Raw genomic sequence first — 24625 nt, forward strand, 5'->3', positions numbered from 1 at the left:
CTTCCTTCCTTCCTTCCTTCCTTCTTTCCTTCCCTCCCTCCCTCCTTCTCTCCCTCCACCTGCTTTCCCTCCTTTCCTCCCTTCCTCCTTCCCTCCTTCCTTCCCTCTTTCTTCTAAGAGATAGAATAAACAGAGAGTCAGAGAAGTCACACCTCCTAACTTCTTGGTGGAATGATTTTAGTCAAGTAGCTCCTGGGTAACCAGCTGTCTTCTGTGTGCAGAGATCTATCTGCCCAGAAAGTAGAACAAGTGACCACGAGAGCTTGGAGTGGAAACAGAGGTGTCTCTGAAGAAGAGATTCCCTTCCTCCCTGGGTCTGCACTGTCCTCATTTAAACCTACTGAACATCTATATTCAGAGATAATCTTCATGGATACATTACTCACATAAGTGGTTCTTGGTCTTAACAACAAAAATTTGTTCGGCTTGGTGCTTTTTCCCAGTGTTGGGGCATGCACTCTACGCATGTTCCGTAAGTGGTTTGTCACAGAGATGCATTCCCATTTTATCATGATGTTAGTTCACAGCAGAGACCATGATTCTTAGCCTCCTGCTCCAACCTTAGTGACTAGGTATATACTCTGAACGTGGAGGTGCTTGATAAGGACAGGACCACAGATTGGGTGACTGAAGAATCTGGTGATTAATCTAGATTGTCAAGTTAAAAGGATTTAGAACCAACATAGAAACAATCTCTGGGTATGTGTGTGGCAGATTGTGTAGGTTTTGCTAACCGAGGTGAGAAGGCCACCCTAAAAGTGGGGTGGAACATTCTGTAGGCTTAGGGCCCTGGATAGACTGAATCAAAAGGAGAAAGTGACTGAGCACCAGCACTTGTAGCTCTCCATTTCCTGACTGCAGATACAATGTCACCTCCTGTTCCTGCCACCAAAACTGCCCCACCATGATGGACTGTGTCCCTTGGAACTGTAAGCCAAAATAAACTCTTTCCTTAAGTTGCTTTTTATCAGGCATTCAGTTGCGGCATAACCAATCTGAGGAGCTTTCATTTTCCTGGTCATGCCCTGGAGGCATGTTAGTGAGGAGCCATGGGGATGAATCTATGTGACAGAGCACTTAAGGAACATACATAGAGTATACTCCCTAATACTGTGAAAAAAACATGCAAGATCTCTTCATTCTCATAACATACTTATTGATTTCATAAGAAAATGGAGGCTACGGGAAATTAAGTATGTCACCCAAGCTTTGTGATGTGTGTGTGTGAGTATTTGCAATTACACCTCTTCATTCTGCTGAAGAAATTTCTATGGTGTTTAACATTATATTTTTAGCAAACACCCAACAACAGGAGGATCAATACCAAATTAAGTGAAATATAAATCCAGCAGCTTCTGTGCACGGGTGAGAATGTCCTCTCCTTCAGATGCATAACTGTGTCAAAGGTGCTGTGGAGACTGCTAACAATGGGTCTGGAGGGAGGCCAGAGACATGGAATATGAATAGAAAAAGCCCAAGCTGGAAGTTCCCCAATGTGTGGATGGTCTCCCCTGGGATGCAGCCCATGGGCCAGTGGCAGCCCTGAGTTTCTTTTGTATCTATGGCAATGTCCTGGTGACCCACAGTTTCAGCCATGCACTCAGGCTGTTATGTATCAGAACCATGTACTGGCTGAGTCAGACACTATCAATAAATCATTTAAAACCTTGAGCTGTGGGAGGTGGGGGGATGGAGGGAGCTTAGTTCTTATGGGAGAAACTAACCAAACAAAAGCCTCCATGCTGGTCAGAAATACGTTAGTGAGATTAATACCTAATTAAATGCAAGTCCAAAACCAAACAGAAAACACGCTCGATAAGTCGACGCTAAATTTGAGGTAGAAAACGCTGAGGAAAGGGGCTGGGCATGGTGACGGCGTCAGGAAACAAGGAGAACAAAGCAAGGAGCAGAAAGCAAAGTCCGACCGGAGGGTTTCAGGCCTGTGTAGGTGACCGCTCGACTCTTTACAAGGTTGAGGACAGTTGAACTGCCCGCTGGACAGAGCATCGCACTTTTGGAGCCAGTTGTCCTTGTGATTTAGAGATCCTTGTGTACTTAGATATTTTTACATTCTCATGTTTTATTGATGATTCATTCACACAGACCAGCGAGTTCTCATCTGGTTCTTCCTCTTGGAAGTCCTTCCTTCCTTTGACTGGAGTTGGGGGTCTGGGGGCAGGGCAGGGACCTTCTAAGCCACAGGGACCCTATCTACTAACATGCAAGATCTCTTAGTTCTCGTAACATACTTAATGATTTCATAAGAAAATGGAGGCTATGGAAAATTAAGACTGGCACCCAAGCTTTGCGGGGTGTGTGTGTGTGTGTGTGTGTGTGTGTGTGTGTACATGTATGTGTGGAGGTCAGAAGACAGCCTTGGCTGTTGTTTTCCAGGCATCATCCATCTTTCCTTTTAGACGGGTCTCTCACTGGGCTGGAACTCTTCAAGTAGCCTAGGCTTGCAGGCCAGTAAGGCCCAGGGTCTCTGTCTTCTCTGCCTCTCATTCCTTGGATGACAGGTGTGCATCCCCATGCCTGGTTTTTTTTTCATGACTTTTGGGGTTGAACTGAGGTCTTTGTGTTTACATGCTAACAACTGAGCCATCTCCCCAGCCCAAGCCTTGTGATCTTAACTTAGCATTTAGAGAACAGGGAAGTTGGCACAGGGACCCACGTGACCTGCAGGCATTCTTAGGGTGGGAGACTCTGGGTGGTTCTTGTTTTAGACTGAAAGCATGTCTCACATATGCCATACTGTGCTGGGGGAGAAAATGGACCCTGGGACCAGGTGTGCTCCGTCATAGGCCATTATTTTCTCGGTTCATTGGAAGACACACAGTGCAACAGGCTAAGTTAAAGTACAGCTGTGGGTAGGCTTAAGGATGCTGGGAGAGAGCAATCTTCTTTCCATTTTAAGAGGGAAGGGTAACGATGATAATAACCATTAGTATATCAATACCTATGTATGGGTATCTTGAACATGTTTGCTTATTATCAGATATGAGAAGATGGTAAACCACAGAGTGGTCCCTCACCAGATATGGCATTTATAGGCATCTTAACCTTAAACTTCAACATATCAAGAACTGTGAGAAATAAATGTCTGCTCTCTAAGACACCTGATCGAGGCTATTCTGTCATAGCAAAAGTGAACCAAAACAACACGGAAAGGCCTGAAGAGGTTAATTTGCTCACACACCCAGAAGGACTAGAGGTCGCTGTCCCTCTCCTTCCCTTTCTAGCTCACCACTTGTACCTCCTTATCTCTGGATGGGGTCCACAGTGCGCTTCTATGGTCTTCACCCATCTGTGTCTCTTTAACAACCTCCCTTCCACCTTCTTCTTTAGGGACAATGTTGGTTGGTTAGAAAGAAGCAGCCTGTCACCCTGTCCAGGCTCCCTCAGCACCAGCCCAAGGACCAGACCCTCACATCATTGAGTCACAGGCTGCCCTCTTAAGTCTGACCTATGGCTTCTCAGTCATCGAATCACTAGGCAGCAGAAGCCTTCTGAGCTCTTGAGTGTGTGTGTGTGTGGGTGCTTCTCACAAAAATCTGTCAATGTGGGGATGTTTCAGCAGAACTAATTAAGTCACTGTCAGAATGAGTCAGTGCAAAGGAGCCCCGGCAGGCCCCTGCAACTCGTGGTGAGTCATTGCCTTAAGCAAAAGTATGAATATGAATGTAGAATTACCTAGAGCTGCTCATTAGCCTGAGTTCTCTCCGAGGTAAAAGCTCAGGGATGAGGGCACAGCTCACTGGTAGAGGGATCACTTGCCTCACAGGTGCCAAGCCCTGGGTTCCACCCCCAAATATGCAAAACCTTGGGACATCTCCGGGAGTTGGCTTGTCCAGGTTCCTCCTGAAGCCTGTGGAAAGACCACTGTCCTAATTTGCTTGCTCAAGCATCAAGAACTTTGTGACCGAATTTTGAGGTATAACGAGAATACATGAGCACATGAAAACATTGTATTGGATGTGTAAGTATCCATGGCTCTGCCGAATAGTCTGTGATCCTATTTAAGGGAAGTCTCTACATTGGAAGGATTCCATTCAGTATAGAAGTGTGAAAACACATTTACAGGGTTCAGAATTAGATTCTGGTGGACTAACTTTTATTAGACACAGAGGGACTGTTTGATCTCTAACAGGACTCCTGCATACCTTGCTCCTAAGATCCACCTGCTTTCCTACTCCTTAATAAACAGTCATTTCCTAATAATTTTCATTCCAATTTTATAGCACTGGTTTTATTACAACTTATCTTTCAGAGTTTGATCCTTTAGAATCTCAGAATTTGGAGGTATGCTGCTTACTGCCTTGCTCCTCTGCCTTGTGACCAGCCTGCTTTTCTTACATAACCCAGGGCCACCTGCTGGGGGGGGTGGACCACCCACAGTGGGCTGGGCGCTCCTACACCATTCAGCAATCAAGAAAATGCCTCATGGACATGGCCACAGGCCAGTCTGATAAAGACAATTCCCCAATTCAGGTTTCCTCTTTCCAGGTATGTCAAGATGCCAACCAAAGCCATCCATGACAGGAAAACATGCAAACTCATCTGAAAGCAAAATATTCGTGTGTGTGTGTGTGTGTAGGCATGTGTTTCTGTGGTGGGTTTGCATATGTGTGTACTTGATTATGTAGGTCAGATGTTGGCATTAGGCACCTTCCTCTCTTGTCCTCCATCTTATTTTTCAAGACACTCACTAAACTGATGCTCGCTCACCTTCTACACTGGGTGACCAGCAAGCCTCAGGGATCCTTCTGTCTCTCCAGTGCTGGGATTACAGGTGTGGTCTGCAGTGCCTGGCTTTGGTATGGGACCTGCAGACCAAGCTTATCCTCATGCATGTGTGTGTCAAGCACTTTGCCAGTTGAGCCACTTCCTGAGCCCCTGAAATGCTCTTCTGATAGAGGGAAATAGATTCCTGTAGTATGTAACTTCCTCAGTGACTTCTGTGGAACTACAGTGGATCCATAAAGGACCCTGAGTCATTCGCACAGGCTGAACAAATCCAGTAATTTAGGTCATTTAATTCAATATTTAATTTCTGCTTTTCAAAATCTCACTTTTCATAAGAACTGTGTCAGAGAAGTTTGTCCATGTTCTGCTTCACCTCTTTACGTTACAATAATACAGGATTAGCTAACAAATGCAAATTTGTGATCAGTTTGTTATAAAAACCAAATTAAAATGCTGGGTAAGTGGTGCATGTCTGTAATCACAGCGATTGGGAGATGGATCAGGAGTTCAAATTCAGTCCTGTGTTAGAGCGTGTAAAGCTGGCCTGCCTCAAAACAAATAAACGAGCACACACAATACTTTGTGAAGTAAGTATGGAAGACTCAAAGCAGACAGGAGTTAAGGTTCTTAACTTGCCTCCAGGTCCAATGTGTGGGTCCTATGATTGTCCTTAACTCCTGGTAAGAAACTTAACCTGAAACAGGACACAGGCTTGGATCTTACCATTTCTTTGAAAATTGAGTTGAGGCCTCTACAGATATATGACTAAGCTTTAACTCAATGGCAATACAATCCAGGGAAGCTGTGATCAGGGCTTTGCATGGTTTGCATTTGGTATTTTTAGTTTTGTGCACTTCAATCCAAAGATTTCATACTAGATGCATCTGGCTCTCTTATAAGGATTTTTTGTTTATGAAGAAGACCAGATAATTAAGAACAGAGGGATCTTTAATGACTTGACACTTTTCAGTGAAGATAAGGAGAAAAGAACAAAAGGAGGCCATACAGGTCCCAATTCTTTTTTCCCTCTTTTTTTGTTTAAGGGTTTTATTTTAGTTTTAATTATGTGTCTGTGCATGTGAGTACAGGTGACCATGGAGACTAGAGGCAGGGGATCCAGTGCCCTCTTCTGACCTCCAACACAGTGTACCTACCTACATGCAGGCAATACACTCATACACATAAAATAAAAATAATACATAAAATATTTTTTCAAAAAAAGATCTCATAAAAATAACTCATTAATTGTAACAAAATAAAACACAATGGCATCAACTCTAGGCATGCTTCTCCAGAAAGTTCTGGAGGGCTGAGAGAAATCTAAAAGGATATGACTGACCTGCCTGAGGTAAAAAGTAAACAGTAATTTTTAAAGGACTTCGCATATCTCGAATTGAGAACGATATTCTGAAATATTTGGAAATCAATAGAGCATGTCTGTGAGGTTTTTGTTTTGCCACTGGAACCCACACTGGTTCTTCTTGGGGCAGAAGGAGACACCCTACGGAGGGTGGGTCTGAAGTCATGCTATCTCCTAAACAAATGGCACACACAGGGCTGCACTAGACTCCCAGGGCTTGATCTTAAACAGAGGCTTGGAATTCCCAAAGAGAGGAGTGAGAAGTCTTGGTAGGACACACCTCACTAAAAGTCACTTTTTCATGCTATTTCCAAGCACAATTCTTTGACTAATCTCTTCATTTCAGTGGCTCTCAGTAGTGTTTCTTCTGCCGGAACCTGACTTGTTCCTCTAGTTTGCAATCCAAAGAAGCCATCTGATGACACTAAAGGTCTGGCATATCCCAAAAGACATCTTCAAGAAGAGACTGTGATAGTTTGAATGAAAATGTCCCCCATTGGCTCCAAGTATTTGGACATTTTGTATTGGGAGTATTTGGGAGGTTTTAGAAGGTGTGGCTATCCTGGAGGAAGCACGTCACTGGGGGGTGGCCTTAGAGAGTTCTTAAGCCTTGCTGGATTTCCAGTTTCTCTCTTGCTTCCTGTGCCTGGTGATGATGTGAGAGCTTCTCTTCTGCTGCTCCTGTTCCAGCCACCTCCAGCCACCTCCAGCCACCTCCCTGCCATGACCGACTGTAATTCCCCAGGAACTGTAAGCTCACATAAACTCTTCCTTCTATAAATTGCTTGGGTCAGTGTTTCTATCACAGCAACAGAAAAGTGGCTAAGCCTGAAAAAGGTTATCAAGGGACTGGGGCTGTAGCTCTGCTGGTAGAGTACTGGGCAGGCTTCTTAGTCCCAGGTTCCAGCCCCAGTGCTGCATTAACTGGGTGTGGCTGTGATTGCCTGTAATCCTAACACTCAGGAGGATTGAAACCAGAAATAATCATAGAATTACCAGGAGTAAAATGGACATCTAAATTAGTGTGATGAGTTAATTAGTGACAACATTTTATGCATGAAAAGAATGCTTCTGGACAATAACGTGTTTGGACAAGTTATCCAGGGAAGTTAGCAAGTATGAAAAACGCAAATAGACTGAAATCAGAGAAATGCGCAGAATAAATCCAAATTCCTTGCTTGCGATTCCAGATCTAAAAATTCTCTTGAAAGCAAAACTGTTGTTTGGTTAGGTGCTATCTATTTGACAGTAAAACCCAGTCTAAATAGATGGAGGGCTACTTGTGTTATCTATTTATCCCCACTTACATACAAATATGTCTATTTTTACTGAAGAAATATTGTGTTTTATAAGATAGTAATCAGATAATGCTGGAAATATTCACATAGGAGACACAGTGTGTTACCGTTCTGAAACCTGGAAAACAAAATAATGTTTAAAGATTTACTCTTTTTGAGTATGTGTATGTGTGTTTGTCTGTGTGTAGTATATGCACGTGTGTCTAGTATCTATGGGGGTCAGAAGTGGGTGTCAGATTCCCTGGAACTGGAGTCACAGGCAGTTAGTTGTGAGCCACCATGTAGGTGGTAGGAACAGAACTCAGGTCCTCTACAAGAACAGCAAGCAGTCTTAACTGCTGAGTCATCTCTCCAACCCCTATAAGAGATCTTTTAAGGAATATCTCCTACCAAGGTAACACAGATTGGGGTAAGCTTGGTGGTAAACTCACATCACTAATAAATAATTCACTTGAAACCTACAGAGAAAAACCAAGCACATATCACATGGGTCAAGAACCAAAAAAATGGGGCTGGAGCTGGCTCAGCAGTTAAGAGCACCGGCTGCTACGTTCAATTCCCAGCACCCACGTGGTGGCTAATAACCCTCCATAACTCTAGTTCCAGGGGAATCCAATTCCTTCTTCTGACTCCACTGGTATTACACGGCATGGCACGGGTGACTCACATACATGCAGAGAATACATTCATACATATAAAATAAAAACAATAAATAAAATATAAAAAAAGAACCAAGAAAACAAAGAAGGCAAATGAATAGAACCTTCGCTCCCTCACTGACTGCTTAGAAAAATCTAAAGGATATTATAACCTTCCTTAAGACCACATTTTGTTACATGGCTTTTGGAACTGCAAGTAATTTTTATACGCAGTCTGTGATGGGTGCACACCATCTCAGCTTGAGCTGTTAGAAACACATAGTTTTTACCTGATATTTACACTCTGTGAAAGGCAATAGCTCTGAATCCATAAACGAGCTCGGGCTTCCATTGTGTGTTAACACTGGGCTGTATTTTCCAGGCTGGCTTGCTACATGTCTTCTGTACAATTCAAAGTATAAGACTTTTCCATTTGGCTGGTGTGGCCCTGGCCACCACAGGGCTACAGTTGGCTGGAATCTTCCTGCAGCCCTTTGCACCTTCAGATGTGGAGCAGGTTGCATCAGCAATGGCATCTCCAGAGTCTGGGTGGGTGTCCAGTCATGGGCAATGCATCCCATGACAGTGCAGGCTTGGATTTTCCCTTCATACCTGTAGGGCACAAGGCAGGGTCACAGATGATTCACAAACTAGATCTGCCTGGGACAAGTTTTTAAAGGACCATGAGTTTTTATAAAAGAAAAAGAAAGAGAGAAGTTCACATTTATTTTTATGTACAACTAATTTTTAAAATATTTTATTATTTTTATTTTATGTGTATGCATGTATTGCCGTCTGTATATGTATAAGTGTACCTCATGTCATGCAATGCCTGTAGAGTCCAGAAGAGACTTATTGAATTGCCTGGAACTGGAGTTACAGTTGTCAGCCACCATGAGGGTTCTAGGAACCTAACCTGGGTCTTCTCCAAGATCAACGAGTGCTCTCGACTGCTGAGCCATCGGATTCAAACTTGGGTCTTCTGCAAGAACAGCCAGTGTTCTTAACCACTGAGCCATCTCTCTAGCCCTATGTACAACTAATTTTTAAATAATAACAAAGTCTTTTGTTTTGGTGGTGGTGGGGCTGGTAAGGTCTCACTATGCAGACCAGGCTGGTCTCAGTCTCACAGAGTTCTATCTGTGTCTGACTCCTGAGTGCTGGGATTAGAGGGTAAAGTCTTATTGAGTGGTTTGAATATTTTCTGTCTTCTGATTTCCAAACTGAAAGATAGAACCTCATCTATTTGGTGATGTGTACAATTCTTGCCTTAAGGAGTGCTGTATATAATAAAGAAACACTCGGCACCTGGTCCCCCTTAGAAGGCTAGAGCCTTAGACCCAGGCCTGCTTTTGCTCTTTGTACCCCAGATCTCTGGACTACCCTCTTAGTCCAGACCTGCCCACTGCATCCAGATCCCCTGAACTCAGACCAGCTCAATTTCCAGTCTAGTTTGTTAGACCCCCGCCCCCCATAGGCTGTCCCCACCCCCAACCCCCACCTTACCCTTGGACTCCCAAGACCAGCCTTCTATCATGACATACACCACTCATCAAAGAAGCTCTCTTTTTTGCAACAGATGGATACTATTACAGAGTTCTACAACTGCTCTCACACAGAGAATATATGTCTGAGAAATGCCCAGTCCTAAGTGACATATCTAAAGTGGAACCTCTACACCTAAGGCTCATGGAACATAGTGGAACGGGGGTAGAGAGAAAACGAATACATCCCTCAGCTCTCATCAGTGAAAGCTCCCTCATACAACACACTGCGATGCACACAGAAGGCCACGCCTGGCTAAGTTTTAGAGAGAAAGAGACTGTAGAGTGTGTGTCCTTGCATAGGACCCCCATACTAACCGTCACCCACCCACGGCTCTGTAAACCATTGGGGAAGAGGGGCCAGAAAGACCGTAAGAACCAGGGATGGTGTGTGAACATAGGGAAACTGGCTTTTAGGCCTCTGGGAACTTGCTTATGAATTTGTAACAATGTTGTCAGCATGCACAAGACCCATGCTGACTCAATCAGACAAAAACCCAGCACAGAACTGGGGGAATGGGCAGCAGGCCCCGACTCTAGCCAAGGAATTATTGGTACCGATTACTGCAGGGTGAGGGAGAGTAGATCTTTAAGGGAGTGACTCTAGATGGGCTGACTAGATTCCAGTGGATGACCCTGCACCGAGGGACGTCTGAATACAAATGCTTGACTGGCTAGGACTTAACATACATGACAGAATACCTGATATCCTGTGAGGGGGCTATGGAGGGTGTGGAGGGAGTCTAAATATGATTAAGATGTGTTATAGGAAATACACAAAAACTCAATCAAAAAATTCTCAAGACTGTAACAATATGAAAACTGTGGTAGTTAACACAGCAACAAAGAACGAAGCTTTGTCTGCAACCAGACTGTAGTAGCCCCAGGCTTCTCCTTTCTGTGAATCTAGGGCCAAACTCCCTGGAAATGCTTCCAGGTCATGAAGGAACATCACAGGGTTAAATTCTCTGTGGTAACTGAATCCCTACACCTGATACCCGACGTCTTAAAACAGGTGTCACATGAAGATCTTTAGGGGCCAAAGTTGACCCAACTGTACACTAGATTATCCATCATGGAGACACATTATCACCATGCAGTTAAACTTAACTAATCAATTATGCTTTGCCTCAAAGCTGATATCTGCCACTTGGAAAGATCTATTTACACAGCGGAGACTTACCCACGACAGGTCTTTTGTTGGTGCTAAGGGCCTGGGCTCCTCTGTGCCCATGCCCCACTGGTTTTGTGACACCCTAACTTCCCCTCGATCCCCTCACTACCCTTCTCCCTGTCTCCTTCCTTGGGTCCCAGTCCTTTCTGTTTTCTGCCTCCCCCACTTTCCTTTTGCAGTTTTGCCTTCTTACCTATACCTTTTCTTTGTGACTTTGTGATGCTTAGAGTTCATTGCCAACTTGACAGGATCTGGAATCACCTAGGAGACTAGCTCTAGGCGCACCAAGGAAGGATCTTGTGTCCAGGGGTTAACTGAGGTGTGAAGAGCCATCCTAAAAGTGGGTGGCACCATTCTCTGGGCTCTGGAGAGGGGTCTTGGACCAAATAAAAAGGAGGAAGTTAGCTGAGCACAGCATTTGTTACTCTGTGACTTGACTGTGGAAGTGATGTGACAGGCATCCCAAGCTCCTGCTGCTGTGCCTCCCACCATGACGGACTGCGACCTAAACTGTGAGCCTCAACAAGCCCTTTCTCCCTTAGGTTGCTCTGTGAGTAGATGTCTCACAGCAACAGGACATGTAACTACGGGAGCCTTCTTTCACCCTCCTCACCCCTCCCTGCCCCCACCTCCTCTCTTACACATCTCCCTGCACATCTCTCCATCCCTGAGTGTGGCAGATCTCTGACTGCTATGCTGTGAGGTCAATTTTGATTTTTCACACAAGGATTATTCATTATTTGGATGATCTGTGGCTAGTTTTAAAGTCCTGGGTCAAGTCAGAGATGCAGTTCAGTTGGCAGAGTGCTTTCCCAGGATACAGGGAGCTCGGAGCTCCATCCCTAGCACTGCACCCATCGGGCGTGGCTGTGCATGCCTGTAATCCCAGCACTAGGAAGGTAGAAACTGGAGAAGGAGTTCACGGACAGCCCAAGCTCCATGAGGGTCAGTCTTAAAAATACAAAAACAACCAAAAAATCTGGTGTCTTAGCACAAACCTGTCATCCCAGCCCTTGGCAAGGAGGCAAGGAGGATCAGGAGTTCAAGGTCGAGCTCAGCTACACAGCAAGGCCTCGGCTAGCCTGGGCTACAGGAGAGCCTATTGAATACTGAAACCAAACCAAAAAGAAACAAAAACTCAAACAAACATAAAGTCCTGGGTCAGTTTCTTTCCACTTCTAGAAGATTCCCAGACAATTGTCTTCCTACTGACCTGCTGGGGATGTCTAAAGGTGAACATTCTAATTTTCTTGTGATATTCCATTATAGATCTTTGGTGTGACAGCTCTATTAGAGTGGCTGATAACGAGACCCTCATATCATCAAATGTCATAGCTAAACTTATCATATTAATCAATTAAAAATTTTTCTTTTTGCCCAGAAAAAGTGTTCTTCTCACATCTGAAATCTTTCGAGATGAAAGTTTTCAAAGGGGGATAACATTGATACAACATCTACACTCATACTGGCAGTCAGTGAAAGAGGAAGCATTAGAAAATGCAGGGCTATGCATTAACATGGCCTTTTTTAATGCCCCAAGTTGGAGCGAGGTAAAGGCCAACTTGCACAACATGAAGATTAGCTGTGGAGGGTACCTGAAGAAGTTTTAATTACTGTTTAATATTTAATATGACCCTTAATAACTGCCCTGAGTAGATGCATAAGACCATGAATGTTTCATTTAAACAGCACTAGACATCAGAGATCATTGTGGCCACTGTCTAATCCACACTGCAGTAGTTGTAACTGAATTTTACCAGTGGTGGCTGGACATCAACATATTTTTAGCCTTCAATTTTTTTTTTAAGTGGTTCTGTTCATCTTGTTAAATTTGTAAAACGTCTTTCCCATCTGCCCCCTCTGGCAATGTAAGCACCTTGAAATGGGATGACAGGAAAGTCCTAATCAATTCATCAGGAAGTGGGCTGCTGGTGAGATCCCCATCCTTGGAGAAGCAACAGAGCTCCACAGATGTCACAGAGGCCGGGCAGAACAGGCCCACGAAGTGATACCGTCAGTGCGGTCATGCCTAAGCAAATACTGATCTGATCCAGTGCAAGTCTGCTGGATGCCTCTTCAGTCTGTGTGTGTATGTGTTTGTATGTTCTGTATATGTGTATGTGGGGACATGTGGAAGCCAGAGGTAGACATCAAGTTCCTCCTCATTCAGTCTTCACTTTACTTTTTGATACAAGGGCTTGCCTGCACCTGGAGCTCATGACTCAGCTAATCTAACTGTCTGGTGCATTTTCCGGGACAGGCCTGTTTCCATCTGTGCTGAGGTTAGAGGAATATGCCCAGCCTTTTATGTGCTAGGGATCAAACTCAGGTCCTTATATTTGGGTGGCAAGTACTTTACCCACTGGGCCATCCCTCTATCCCTCTTGAGGTTCGCTGATCGTTCAGAGGCATGAGCAGTTTAGGCAATTATCCCCACCTCCACACTACCTGCTCCAGAGATGACCAACTGCAAACATTTCTGAGAAACTGGCATCAAAGCCTCACCTGTAAGAACTGTATTCTCCAGAGACTATGAAAGCAGGCTTTGGTCAAATGGAGACAGGACCTGTCCACTGCCGATGGTCGAGTGCGCAGTGGTTAAGGGCACTGTGTATCTTGCTTTTGGAGTCTTTTAGTAGCACCGAGAGGACTCGGGCAATGGAGGGCAGTGGCTGCCTTCCCGAAAACCCAGCTTGGCTACTTACATGTGAAACGGCTTCACTGTGAATGACTGTGTACCAGAAGAACTGTGGGTCGTGTTAATGCATACGGTTTTGATCTCCCTTTCAAACAGCTCATGGATGAAGAGGATATAATTGGTGGTATCACTGCTTATTCTCACTGGAGGGGCCCAATTCGCCAAGATCTCCTGAGCATCCCTCGTGTGAAGTTTTGGGGGTTCCAACCCCGAGGGTGCTGAGGGGCTGGTTTGATCTTTGATGAGTGGACTCAGGACACATCCTTGGCTGTTGATGGCAGTCACTGCGTAGCCATATTCCATACCCAGGGTAAGGGTAAAGTCATGGTAGTGAGTTTCCAGACCTGTATATACAATGTCTCCATCCCTCTGAAGCTCATAACTTCTGATCTGGCCATTTAGGGTTCTTGAAGGTTTCCATGTGATTTCTATTGACAGTGAACCTGTGACTTGCAGTGCTGGGGAGCCCGTGTTCTCTGGAGGGACCTCCATTGTCCAGGCAGATGTGGATGCACTAACGGTGCATCCCCCATTTGTGCAAGCTACAAGGGAGGAATTGTACTGAGTGTAAGGCTGCAGGTGGGAAACCAGCAAGGACAGTCCCTGTACAGCAAGGTACTCCTGATCAGTACATCTAAGCAAGTATTTTGTAATCTTTCCATTTTGGGTTGACGGTGGGGACCAAGACACATTTATCTGGCTGGCACTGATGGTCTGAAGAGCTGGAGGGCTGACTCCAGCTGGAGCCGCCTCAGGAGTAGTGATGTTGGGTTTGCTGGTGGAACAGCTTCCACCTGTGCAGGCGAAGACTGCATAACAACTGTAGGTGGAAAAGGGAAGCAGATCGCTATCAGTATAGTTGAAGGTGGCGGCATCAAAGATGTAAGGACACAACACTCCATTCCTTTGAAGCCCATGGGACTGGACGAGGGCATTAGGTTGTTGGGGAGGGACCCAGGAAATCAGCAGCTGCATAAGATTCATGGACACATTGGACATCTCAGGTGGAACAAGGCCTTCTGGAGGCGTCTGCAGTGTCCTCTGCACATTCCAAGAGCTGCAGGTGTGCCTTGCTGAGTTCCAAGTGCGGATTCTATAGGCACACTGTGTCCATGGATGCAGACCCATGTCATTAAACACATACATGTTCTTTTCTGTATTATATTCTGTGGAAACAATGTTCTCATCTGCCTGGGTTGTCCCATTCCCCCAATCCTCTTCTTCGAAGCATCTATGAATTATGTCGTGATGAATTATCTTCCCATTTGGGTTAACAGGTTCAGCCCAGCACAGCTGTACACTGCTAGTCTCCACAGACTGGGTGGTAGGTGCCGATTGAGAGTCTGGAGGGGCTTCCTCTGTCCAGAGAGGCTGGAGCTCTGAGTGAGCACAGCCTGCCACTGTGTAGGCCTCCAGGGTCAGGGTGTAAAGAGTGAAGGGGGCCAGGTGCTGGAAGAGGAGCTGATGAGTCAGGCCAGGGTACTCCAGGATCCCGGAGCTGAAGATGTTGTAAGTCTGCCAGACGAAGAGAAGAAAGGGGACATGTCAGTTCCTTGATACCTCTATTTAGCCCTCCTAAAACATTCATGAACACCCCTTCCTTGTCCTGATGACCCCAATCTTTCAGAAGCGGGATCTGTCACAGCTAATGTGAGGGCCACAGAAAGGAACAGACTTTTTAAAAGTCTGGATAATACACAAGGGTTTACCTCAAGCCCAGGTCTGTGGAACTCTATGGCTTCCGTGGCTCGTGAGGGGTCACCTGCTTCTACTTCTGGGAAACAGGGACGACTATTCAAATCTCCTGTTTAAAGATGCCACAAAATTCTGATCTCATCCTGACCAAGGTACCTGGAGCATATTCCAGAAATCTGTCTTCCACCAAACTCTGGGAAATAGAAACATATCACTCAGCCTTCTTATAGAAGGGATCCAGAGCCGAAAAGGTGTCTCCACGTGCATATGTATGTGTTTGTATGTAGGCACACATACATGCTTTGCAAATGTATATATAGATGCATTTGTATGTATCATACATAGATATACTTTTATGTAGTTTTAATTATGAGATAGGAAAGACAAAACCCTTGTTTTCTCACCTAGATCATGAAGGAATCCTCTGATTCTCTGGGGTGAAGTACTCATTTTGATCCAGGGAGGATCATCTGAGCACCTATCATCTAGTTTTCACTGTAGTGGCCATTTTTCTTTTGGGAAGCTAGAAGGCAGATCTCTGGATCGTTGGTTTTGCTCAGTCCCTTCTTCAAGGGCCTGGAGCTGGGCATACTTCTGAGAGGGCACCCTACCATGCTAACTCGCAGAAGAGGCTCATCCTACTCTCATGGGAAGCACAACAAGGTGTTTCCCGAAGGCGCTAATGCCACAGTGACTTGTTAATATTCTCTACTCTTGAGATTAAACAGCCTAGACTTTCGTAAATCTATGTTAGAATATTATTGTTTGGGGTATGATTTCTTCTCAGGGTTTCCAGGGTCAGAACAAACTCCTAGAGGAAATAAACATCATATGTTCCGAAGGGAACAGGGTTCCACAATCAACTCACTTGGCTCTGTTTCCCCGGCTCTGCCCTGCTGTCCTGCTCGTCACCTGGCAAATCTCTAAACTGTTGAATTCATCTTTCTACATATAAGCTTACAAATAGACCGAGAAAAATATTCAAATGTGCTGTTATGGATTGGATGAGTGTTCCTCAAAGACCCATGTGTTAAAAACTGGTTCCCCAGGGTGGGGCTGTTGAGAGGTGGTCTATTATTAGGCAGGGGGGATTCCCTCATTACTGGTATACCCTGGAAGGGGTTGTGGGTCTCTGGTCTTTTTGTCCTTTTCTTGCGATACCATTCATGGTATGAATAGTTTTGCTTTGCCTGGCACCATACCCCTTCCAAAACCCATGATGTGCAACCTTGCCAGAGGCCACCGAATCTCAGGACTTCTAGAATCATGAACTAAAATATACTTTTCTCTTTATGTGTGATTGGCTTCAGGTATTTCATTGTAATGACAGAGAGCAGACAAATCCATGCTGGTCTTACTTAGAAATCTCTTACCGTAAATCTTACAAATTGCGATCCTGCTTTATTCTCCTATGTGTCTGTCCTCCCACTTTGCAGAGTAATTATTCTATGTGCCCTTTAACCTCCAGAACTGTCATTCCTTCCCAGTCCACTGCTGATACTCCCCACATCCCACTGAGAAAACAGAAGCAGGTAGAAAGTTTTCCTGTGACATATTTTTGCCACCACATTCTTGTGAATCAGGACAGATTCTAGCTGGTATCTCATTTAAGTTATTCTAACTTATGAGTCTTGGCTGCAGTTTGGTGAGAAGGCATGTGTGAACAGCCACTTTCTAAACTTTGAGTATGGTATTCAGTAAATGACATAGCTATTCAACACTTTATTATGAAACAGTCTTTGTGTGAGATGATTTTGGTCCACTGTAGGCTAATTTAAGTGTTCAGAGAATATTTATAGGCGAGGCCATGCTATGGTGCTCAGTAGGTTATGTATAGTAAAGCATTCTTTCAGTTTAATAGCATTCTCAAGCAGTGATTGGTTTATTTGGGTGGAACCCAGGCATACATTGCCTTTGTCACTTTGGTTGAAGTATCTGTGCCCCAGTTAAAGGCCACCCGAGCTGTGCATCCCCTTCCTCCTCTCTAATGACTTCTCTCTTGGAATTCGTCTCATCATCTCCTCCCTCACCGATTTATCTCCTCTGGTTATTTCCATTAGTGTTTAAGTGTGCTCTAGTCCCTCATTGATTTTTACATAAAAGTCTCAACACCCCAGTCTCCTGGCTACTGCCCCGTCTCTGTTCTACGTTCTCCCGAAGCTTCTTTAACAAGCTGCCGTCCTTTCCTGGCTTGCCATTTTCTCCATTCCACTCAGGAGTCTACTTCAGCTCTGTCTTCTTGTCAAGGTCACAGTGACCATCCTTGCTATTCCCCAGTCCAGATTCACTTCTCCACTCTCACGCACCTCACCCTCCAGGTAGCACTTAGCATCTCCTTACCTGCTTTTGGGGCACCCCAGTCCCCTGCTCTCCATCCAGCCTTGATGGCCTCATTTCACTCTTTCCATCCAGCTTCTCTTCTTTGTCGTGACCTCCACATTTTATACACCCCAGGGCTTGATCCCAAAATCCTCATCTCTAACTATAGTCTCTATAGCTACTCTGTCTCAGTGCCATGGTTTTAAATGATATCTATTTGCTAACACATTCCAAGTATGTAGCTCAGTGGTGACCTCTCCTAGGGGTTTTGAAGCTGGACCACTGACTGCCTACTTGCCCTTAGAACTTGTTTCTCTTCCAACTCCCCTTCCTACTTAGTTAGGAGCTCAAGGCCAAACCCCAGAAGCCATCCTGAAGTGCTTTTTCTTCATGCCTCATATCCAGCCCTTTAGAAAATTTTCATCTCTCCCTTCTAAATTTATATCTCTGGCACCCCCATGTTCCTTGACTTCACAATTCATACTCTAATTTGAACCATCTGATTTGAATTTTACCCTGAATTCTCCAATAGGCTCTAAAAACTCTACCTGTATCTCACAGTTCACGAGTGCACGGCCAGACTAACAAATTCCACGTTGGGATTCCTTTGCTTAAATCCTTCTGTAATGTTTCATTGCACAGCAACCTCTCTGTTCCTTGTCACAGCCCCCCAGGTGGGGCGCAGCCTGCCTCCAGTCTCTCCTGTTCCATCTCTTCCTCCTCCCCAGTGCTCGATGCACAGAGGCTTTCTTCCCTTCCCTTCAACATGCCAAGTTCATTCCTGCCTTCAAGGCCTTGCATTTGCTGTTCATTTAGTCTAGAACATCTTGCCCCGGTATCTTCACATGACTGCCTCTGTCTTGTCAGTCAGGGCTCAGCTCAAATGTCAACTCAATTCAAATGATTATCCATTTTAAAATAGCCTGAGCAGGCATAATTACATGACTCTATTTAATTTTCTTTATGGCATCCATCGCTGTCTGAAATTCCCCTGCTTGTTTATTTTCCAGCTTACCGTTTGCATCTCTGTCCCCCCAGTGCTCAGCGCTCACCGGCATTTATTCATATCCATGTAAGGGCCCTGACAACAGGGACCTTTTCTGTCTTGTTCACTCTTGAATAAGTGCATGGCACTGAGTAGAAGCTCAATAAATATTTGGTGAAATGTAGATGAAGGCAAGAGGAGTCAATATTCCTACCGTCAATCACGCTAGGGAGAAGCCGGCGCAGGGAGAGCGACAAACACAGGAGGAGCTTTGATGGAGGGGATGGAGAAAGCTCTGTGCTCTGAGGGAACTTAGTGCTGGGATTCAGGAGTTAGGGCTGGGGATTTAGACCTCTTGCCCTAGGGTAGGGGATTGTCTGTTGTCTGCTGGTGGAAAGAGGCTTCCCTGTAGGTACCTGTTGCTGGTTACAGGCCTACCGCTAGGCAGAGAGGCAGCCCAGGGAGAGGATCTCCAGGGCGGGGCTGGCTTGGGAACACCAGGTTCGGCCCTGAGTTGCTGCACAGTTTCCCGTTGCTGTCGGAGAGCCTCACTGACTTTCAGTTTAGTCTGTTTCATGTGGATTTGGCATCTTGACCAGCTCGGGAAAGAACCAGGAGGGAGTGGGCAGTGGACACAGCAGCTGTGGCTGGGGATTCTGCAGCCCTGGCTTGTGGGAAGTAGCTGAGGAAGGGGTGGAGGACTACAAGACACTGGAGGTCCAGCCAGTCACATGGATGGTGGGTGAGTTGCCATCAGCCTTGGAAGGAATCAAAGAGATAAAGAAAAGATGAGTTCTAGGGGCTGGGGATGTAGCTCAGTGGTAGAATGCTTATCTAACAAGCAAGAGATCTTGGGTGCCATTCTCATTAAAAAATCCTGAAAAAATGAAGTCTGCGTACCATGTGGGTAAGGACTCAATGCCTCAGAATGTGGGCTATTCATGGAAATGAAATCTCCTTCATACCCCCCAGGCAGATGAGGCTGGGATCTACCTGTGACATTTGTGAGACTCTTTCTCTTGGAGGTCAGGAGGGAGCAGGCAGATGTGTTAAGTAGGTAAATACCTAAGTAGGTTGGGGTCTTTTAAAGTTCAGGTCTTGTGGGACTTCTTGGCTTCAAATCCCACCTCCATCTTTGACAACATGGCCTGGAGCACCTATTTAACCTTTATGTGCCTCATGAAGTTTAGTGGGTTCCACTTAGTGGGGGTTGATGTGAGGATTAAATGAGGTAATCTCAGCACACTGCTGGGTCCACAGCAAGCCACACACACACACACACACACACACACACAGACCTACTCTTCTCTGATCTAGGATGAAGTGCCTAGAGGAGCCGTCAAGGAGAATTAAATTGGTTTTGAAGAGGGTTTTCTCACAGTGACCTGATAGCATGTCAGGGCTCATCTGTTTATGTGGAGGACACTCAACAAAAGTGGTTCCTGTGAGGATGGACTTTACCTTGGTCACCCCCGTGGTTCTCCCAGGCTCTGACCACTGGAGTAGCGACACCCGGCCACTGTCCTTCTGCTGCACTGTACAGTTTCTCAGTCCACTTGGGGAAGATTCGAAAGTTTGGATCAGAGTCCAGGGGCTTGAAACTTCTACAGTGTTTCCAGCCACCACACCGACGTGGTATGTTGTGTAGGGCTGTAACCCAAGAAGATGGGCTTGATGGCTTGTTCCCCGTAAGAAAGTTGACAAATTAGGTATTCTTTAGAAGTGAACAGAATGAATAGATCATTCTCTGAACTGCAAAGCATGCTAGGACATAGTATGTTAGCAACAGCAGCACAAATACACAGCCACGGTTTCAACGGGTTTCACGGTTCTTCCTGACAGGACCCCTTGAGTATATTAAGTAATATGTGATTTTGGATACATGGAAAATTTGGATCAGGTAGAATCTTTGCATTTTCAGAGATGTGGTCTAAAGATGTGGGATATAAATATTAAAAATAAATCTCTCTGGGGTGCCTAAGATCAGTACTGGATTTCGCTACAGCAAAGACCAGTGGCACTAGGTTGTGTGTCAGAGACTAGGAGAACTTCCCACCAGACTAATCTGAACCCTCTGTGAGATTCAGTTGGAACGATTGCTCTTAAGCCCCAAATACCCCATTTGACTTATTTATACTTGACTCTCCCTGCCCCGCCCTCTCCCAGCCTCCTTCGCTCATTCTCTTGGTGACATTTATAATTTATAAAATTCAATAAAGCAGGGCTGGAGAGATGGCTCAGCGATTAAGACCTCTGGCTGCTCTTACAGAGGACTTGGGTTCGATTCCCAACATTTACATGGCAGCTAATAACCATCTGTGACTCCAGTTCCAGGGATCTGATGCCCTCTTCTGACCTCCTCATACAGTGGACCACACAGATGCCCTTAAATACATATAGGCAATACACTCATACACTAAAATAATAAATAAAATATTTAAAAATCCAATAAAACAAACACATACAAGGAAAGAGCAATGAGCCCATTGGTCTATAAATGTCCAAACACCCTTGGAGAAATCTGTTATTAATGAACATGTGAAAATATTCCCATTTGTTAAAAAAAGCAGCTTAACTAAAACCTTGAAACACACCCAAAGTGACTGTTATCTAGGCGTTGAGAATTTTGCCTTTGCTGATTTAAAAGAAAAAAAGGCATAGCAGAATTAGTTTTGTTTGTTTCTTGTTTGGAGAGAGAGAGATTTAACATGTTTCAAATAACAACTGGAGTTACGGATCAGATCTTAATGTTTTGAAGGGCCCTTGGTACTCTTGTCAATCTGGGCTGGATGGATATGCCTGTTTAAGGTAGGAATCATGTCTGCATTGGGCGATAGCAACACATGCATGGGACACACACATACACACACACACACACAGAGGCAACTTATTTTGGGGGGAATTTTTTATTGTGTACCACACCCACTGAATTTGAGTGAGTCATGATATCTATGTTTAATGATATGTGAGATCAGCTTTGGTTTATTAGGTGTCTAAACGTGATCTTCATAGATACTCTATCAATTGTTTCTGTTTCTTGATGGACAAGGGAGGGGTGCAAGCAAGGTAGGGCCAAGTTGTTAATTCTGAGAGTGGGTAGCTGAGAACATCAGGCTCCGCTATGTGGAAGGACGCCTTAATTTGGGGCTATCCAAATACCATGTTGTATTAAATCAAGTATATGGTAACAAATTCAAACGGAGTCGTTTTCCAAACACCCTGCGTAGACACAACCAAATGATCGTAGACATCATTTTTCACTTTTCCTTATATTTTTGGTTATAAGGAACATCTGAGTTATTATCTCTTATTCTGTGTAAGACCCTAGCTGAGAAAATACAATTTCCTTTACGTATCAGACTTGTAAAGTCAATTTTCTTGTTTCAATAAGTTCTATTATGATATTACAGGCTAACCTCTTGAAATCTTTTAATATTTAAACATTTGCTAAGCAGCCAGACTCTGAAACAAATTTTACAGAAATACTAATTTCTCTTTTTTAAAATATTAAAAGTTAGATCATGAATATTTAAAAACTTATTTCTCCACAACATTGGGTTGGTCTTTTAGATAAATATAGAACCAGAATGACCATAATGAATATTAAATTTGAAGATGCTACAAGTCCTGATTACAAACATTCTTTTATGATAAATGATTCCTTTTCTCTGGAAATAGGGCAAACATGGGTGAGATTAATAATGCAAAAAAGAATAATTCTTTGTTCCAAAGATTCAGTAATAGATGTCAATAAAAGCAGAGGCCCCAGAGCAAACTGTAATCACCTCTAACAGAATATATAATATATATATGTATGTATATATGTGGGCTGTTGGGGGACACTTAGTGATAGCTTTTGTCATCTGAAACTGGGAAACCATGTGGGCTATAAAGCAAAACATATGTATATGGTCAATAGCGGCACCTGCTCCATTACAGTTTATTTCAGAGCTGAGACCTCCATTCAGCCCCTAGATGGCAATACTATCAAAGACTTTTGGAAACAGGAGCACTTAATGATTAACAACCAGCATTCGGTCTTCCAACACACTCCCAGCAACCATTAAAAAAATAACAGAACTGATTTCATTATAAATTCTTTTTAATAAACATTTATGGCTCAGATCCTTGAAAGCACAAGTATTTAGAATGCTCTGGCTGCTAAACCTTCCACCGTCTAATGTGGAAACAAGACCCATATGTCTCAAGTTGAAGTTCGTGCCTGTCTGGTACAGATGTTTTGACGTTTGGTTCTACAAAGGGTGATTACAACAGGGTTTTTCTTAGTCTGGCCTACCTTTTGAAAAAATAGAGGCAATCACATATTGGAAAAGAAGAATTTCTGTATAAAGACATTTAGTGAGGGAAAGTTCCTCTCTCTCTCTCTCTCTCTCTCTCTCTCTCTCTCTCTCTCTCGTGCACTTCCCCTTCCCCTTTCTTTCCTTTCCTTCCCAGGTCCTCTATGTTTCTCTTTCCCCATCTTCCTGTACTGTTCCTCACTTTGGAGGTTTTCAATCTGATCCTTTTCCTCCTCCCTCTTCATTGTACCCCCCTCCTAGTGATTCTTTTATTTTTAATTATTAAATTTAAGTTTTCTTTGAGGCAGAGCCTCATGGATCCCAGACTGTCTTGAACTCACTTTGTAACAGAGAATGACCTTGAACGTCCAGTTCTCCTGCTTGGACCTCTGGAGTTTGAGTGCTGGATTCCAAGCATGCACCATCTCATCGAGCTCTGTGCGGTGCTGGGCATGGAGCCCATGGCTTCCTGCATGCTGGTATGCCCTCTGCCAAACCGAGCTACATCCTCAGCCCCTGCTGATTCTCTAGAGCACTGTACTTTGCAACTGTTCAGCGTTGGGCTCCCCATCTATACGGCTTCCCTTTTTGTCTTAGCCCATCCTGTGTCCATGTTGCTCTCCTATCTGGATTTTTCATTCTAGACATATATTGGCTACTTTTGTTAGGTGGCAGATAAAGGGAATAACTCAATAAGGGAAAACAGGAAGGAATTTTTTCCTACAGCTAATCCTCTCTCCTTCATCTAATGGTTCCAATGAGATTTAGCCTCTTTTACTTCTTAAAATTTATATGCACGAATGTCAGAGCTGGGATACAAATCAGTGCGTCATTTATGAGGCATAAAGACAGGACCCTCTGGAACACTCTGCCAGTTGAGGCTCTGCTAGCAATTTGAACTACATTTTAACCTCTCAACTCTGCTCCTGGGGACATATGAAACTACTTGGAGTCTTCAGCAGTCTGACAATTTTACACCATCTCCTCTGATTATTTTTGACAACTTGAAGTGCCCCAAAGGTGGCCAAAGGGTCAATAGGTTTATGTAGGTTGAAAATGATCAAAAATTACCATTGATCTGTAGCTGTCAATAAAGGGCTGCACGGGAATAGTCCCTGCACAAATGTTTAAACTGCAGAAAGCTGCCTAACTTAGTCATCTTTGAGTCTATTGATCTGATGATCCAGCAGTTTCCAGAGCTTTCCCTCTGGTCTTTGTGGTGCACTTTCACTAAGCCCATCTACCTCAGCCCTTCGGAAGCTTTTTTCACATTACTCCCAGGAATGAAGAGGCAGCGATGGCGGGCACGGGCACTGCTTGTTTATCAATGGGGTATTAAGGATGCCCACTGCACTTTGGAAAGGGTTCATCTTTGGGCACCACCCACCCCACCGCAAGCCAATGGGATTTCTTCTGCTTTTGTGTTTGGTTCTCCACTCTCCCCTTCCCAGGCTCCTCATCCCAAAATGGATCAGTTCTGGCTTAGAAACTCTGACCAGTCAAGGGGATTCTTTACCTCTTTGTTTTTCATAAATGCCAAACCCCAGAGATAAGTGACTTCAAAAAGTGCTTGCTATGCAAACAGAATGACTGAGTTCAACCCTAGCACCCACGTGTAAAAGGTGCTTGTCTGCAGACAGTGCTGAGAAGATGGGGAGACGGGTGGATTCCTGGGGCTCACTGGCCAGCCAGCATAGCCAAATCGGTTATCTCTGGGTTTGGTAAGAGTCCCTGACTTATAAAGTCAGGTGAAGAGTGAAGGAGGAAGATACCCTATGTTGACCTTTGACCTCCACACACATGGGTACACATGTGCACTGGCACCACATCAGCAGATGCAACACACTCAGTTGCTTTTTTGCACAAACAG

The 24625-nt window shown here is 44.5% G+C and overlaps 1 protein-coding gene across 1 annotated transcript in view; it reads right to left on the minus strand.

The window, feature by feature from the left end:
* Ush2a (usherin) overlaps positions 1–24625 on the minus strand; it is an 828188-nt gene that overhangs the window by 56385 nt on the left and 747178 nt on the right. The window contains 3 exon segments of the mRNA XM_008834819.2: positions 8333–8654; positions 13466–14973; positions 19919–20148. Coding sequence (XP_008833041.1) covers positions 8333–8654; positions 13466–14973; positions 19919–20148 — 2060 coding nt within the window.

Source organism: Nannospalax galili, unplaced genomic scaffold (assembly GCF_000622305.1).
Source record: "Nannospalax galili isolate Female #2095 unplaced genomic scaffold, S.galili_v1.0 scaffold657, whole genome shotgun sequence".
NCBI lineage: Eukaryota > Metazoa > Chordata > Mammalia > Rodentia > Spalacidae > Nannospalax > Nannospalax galili.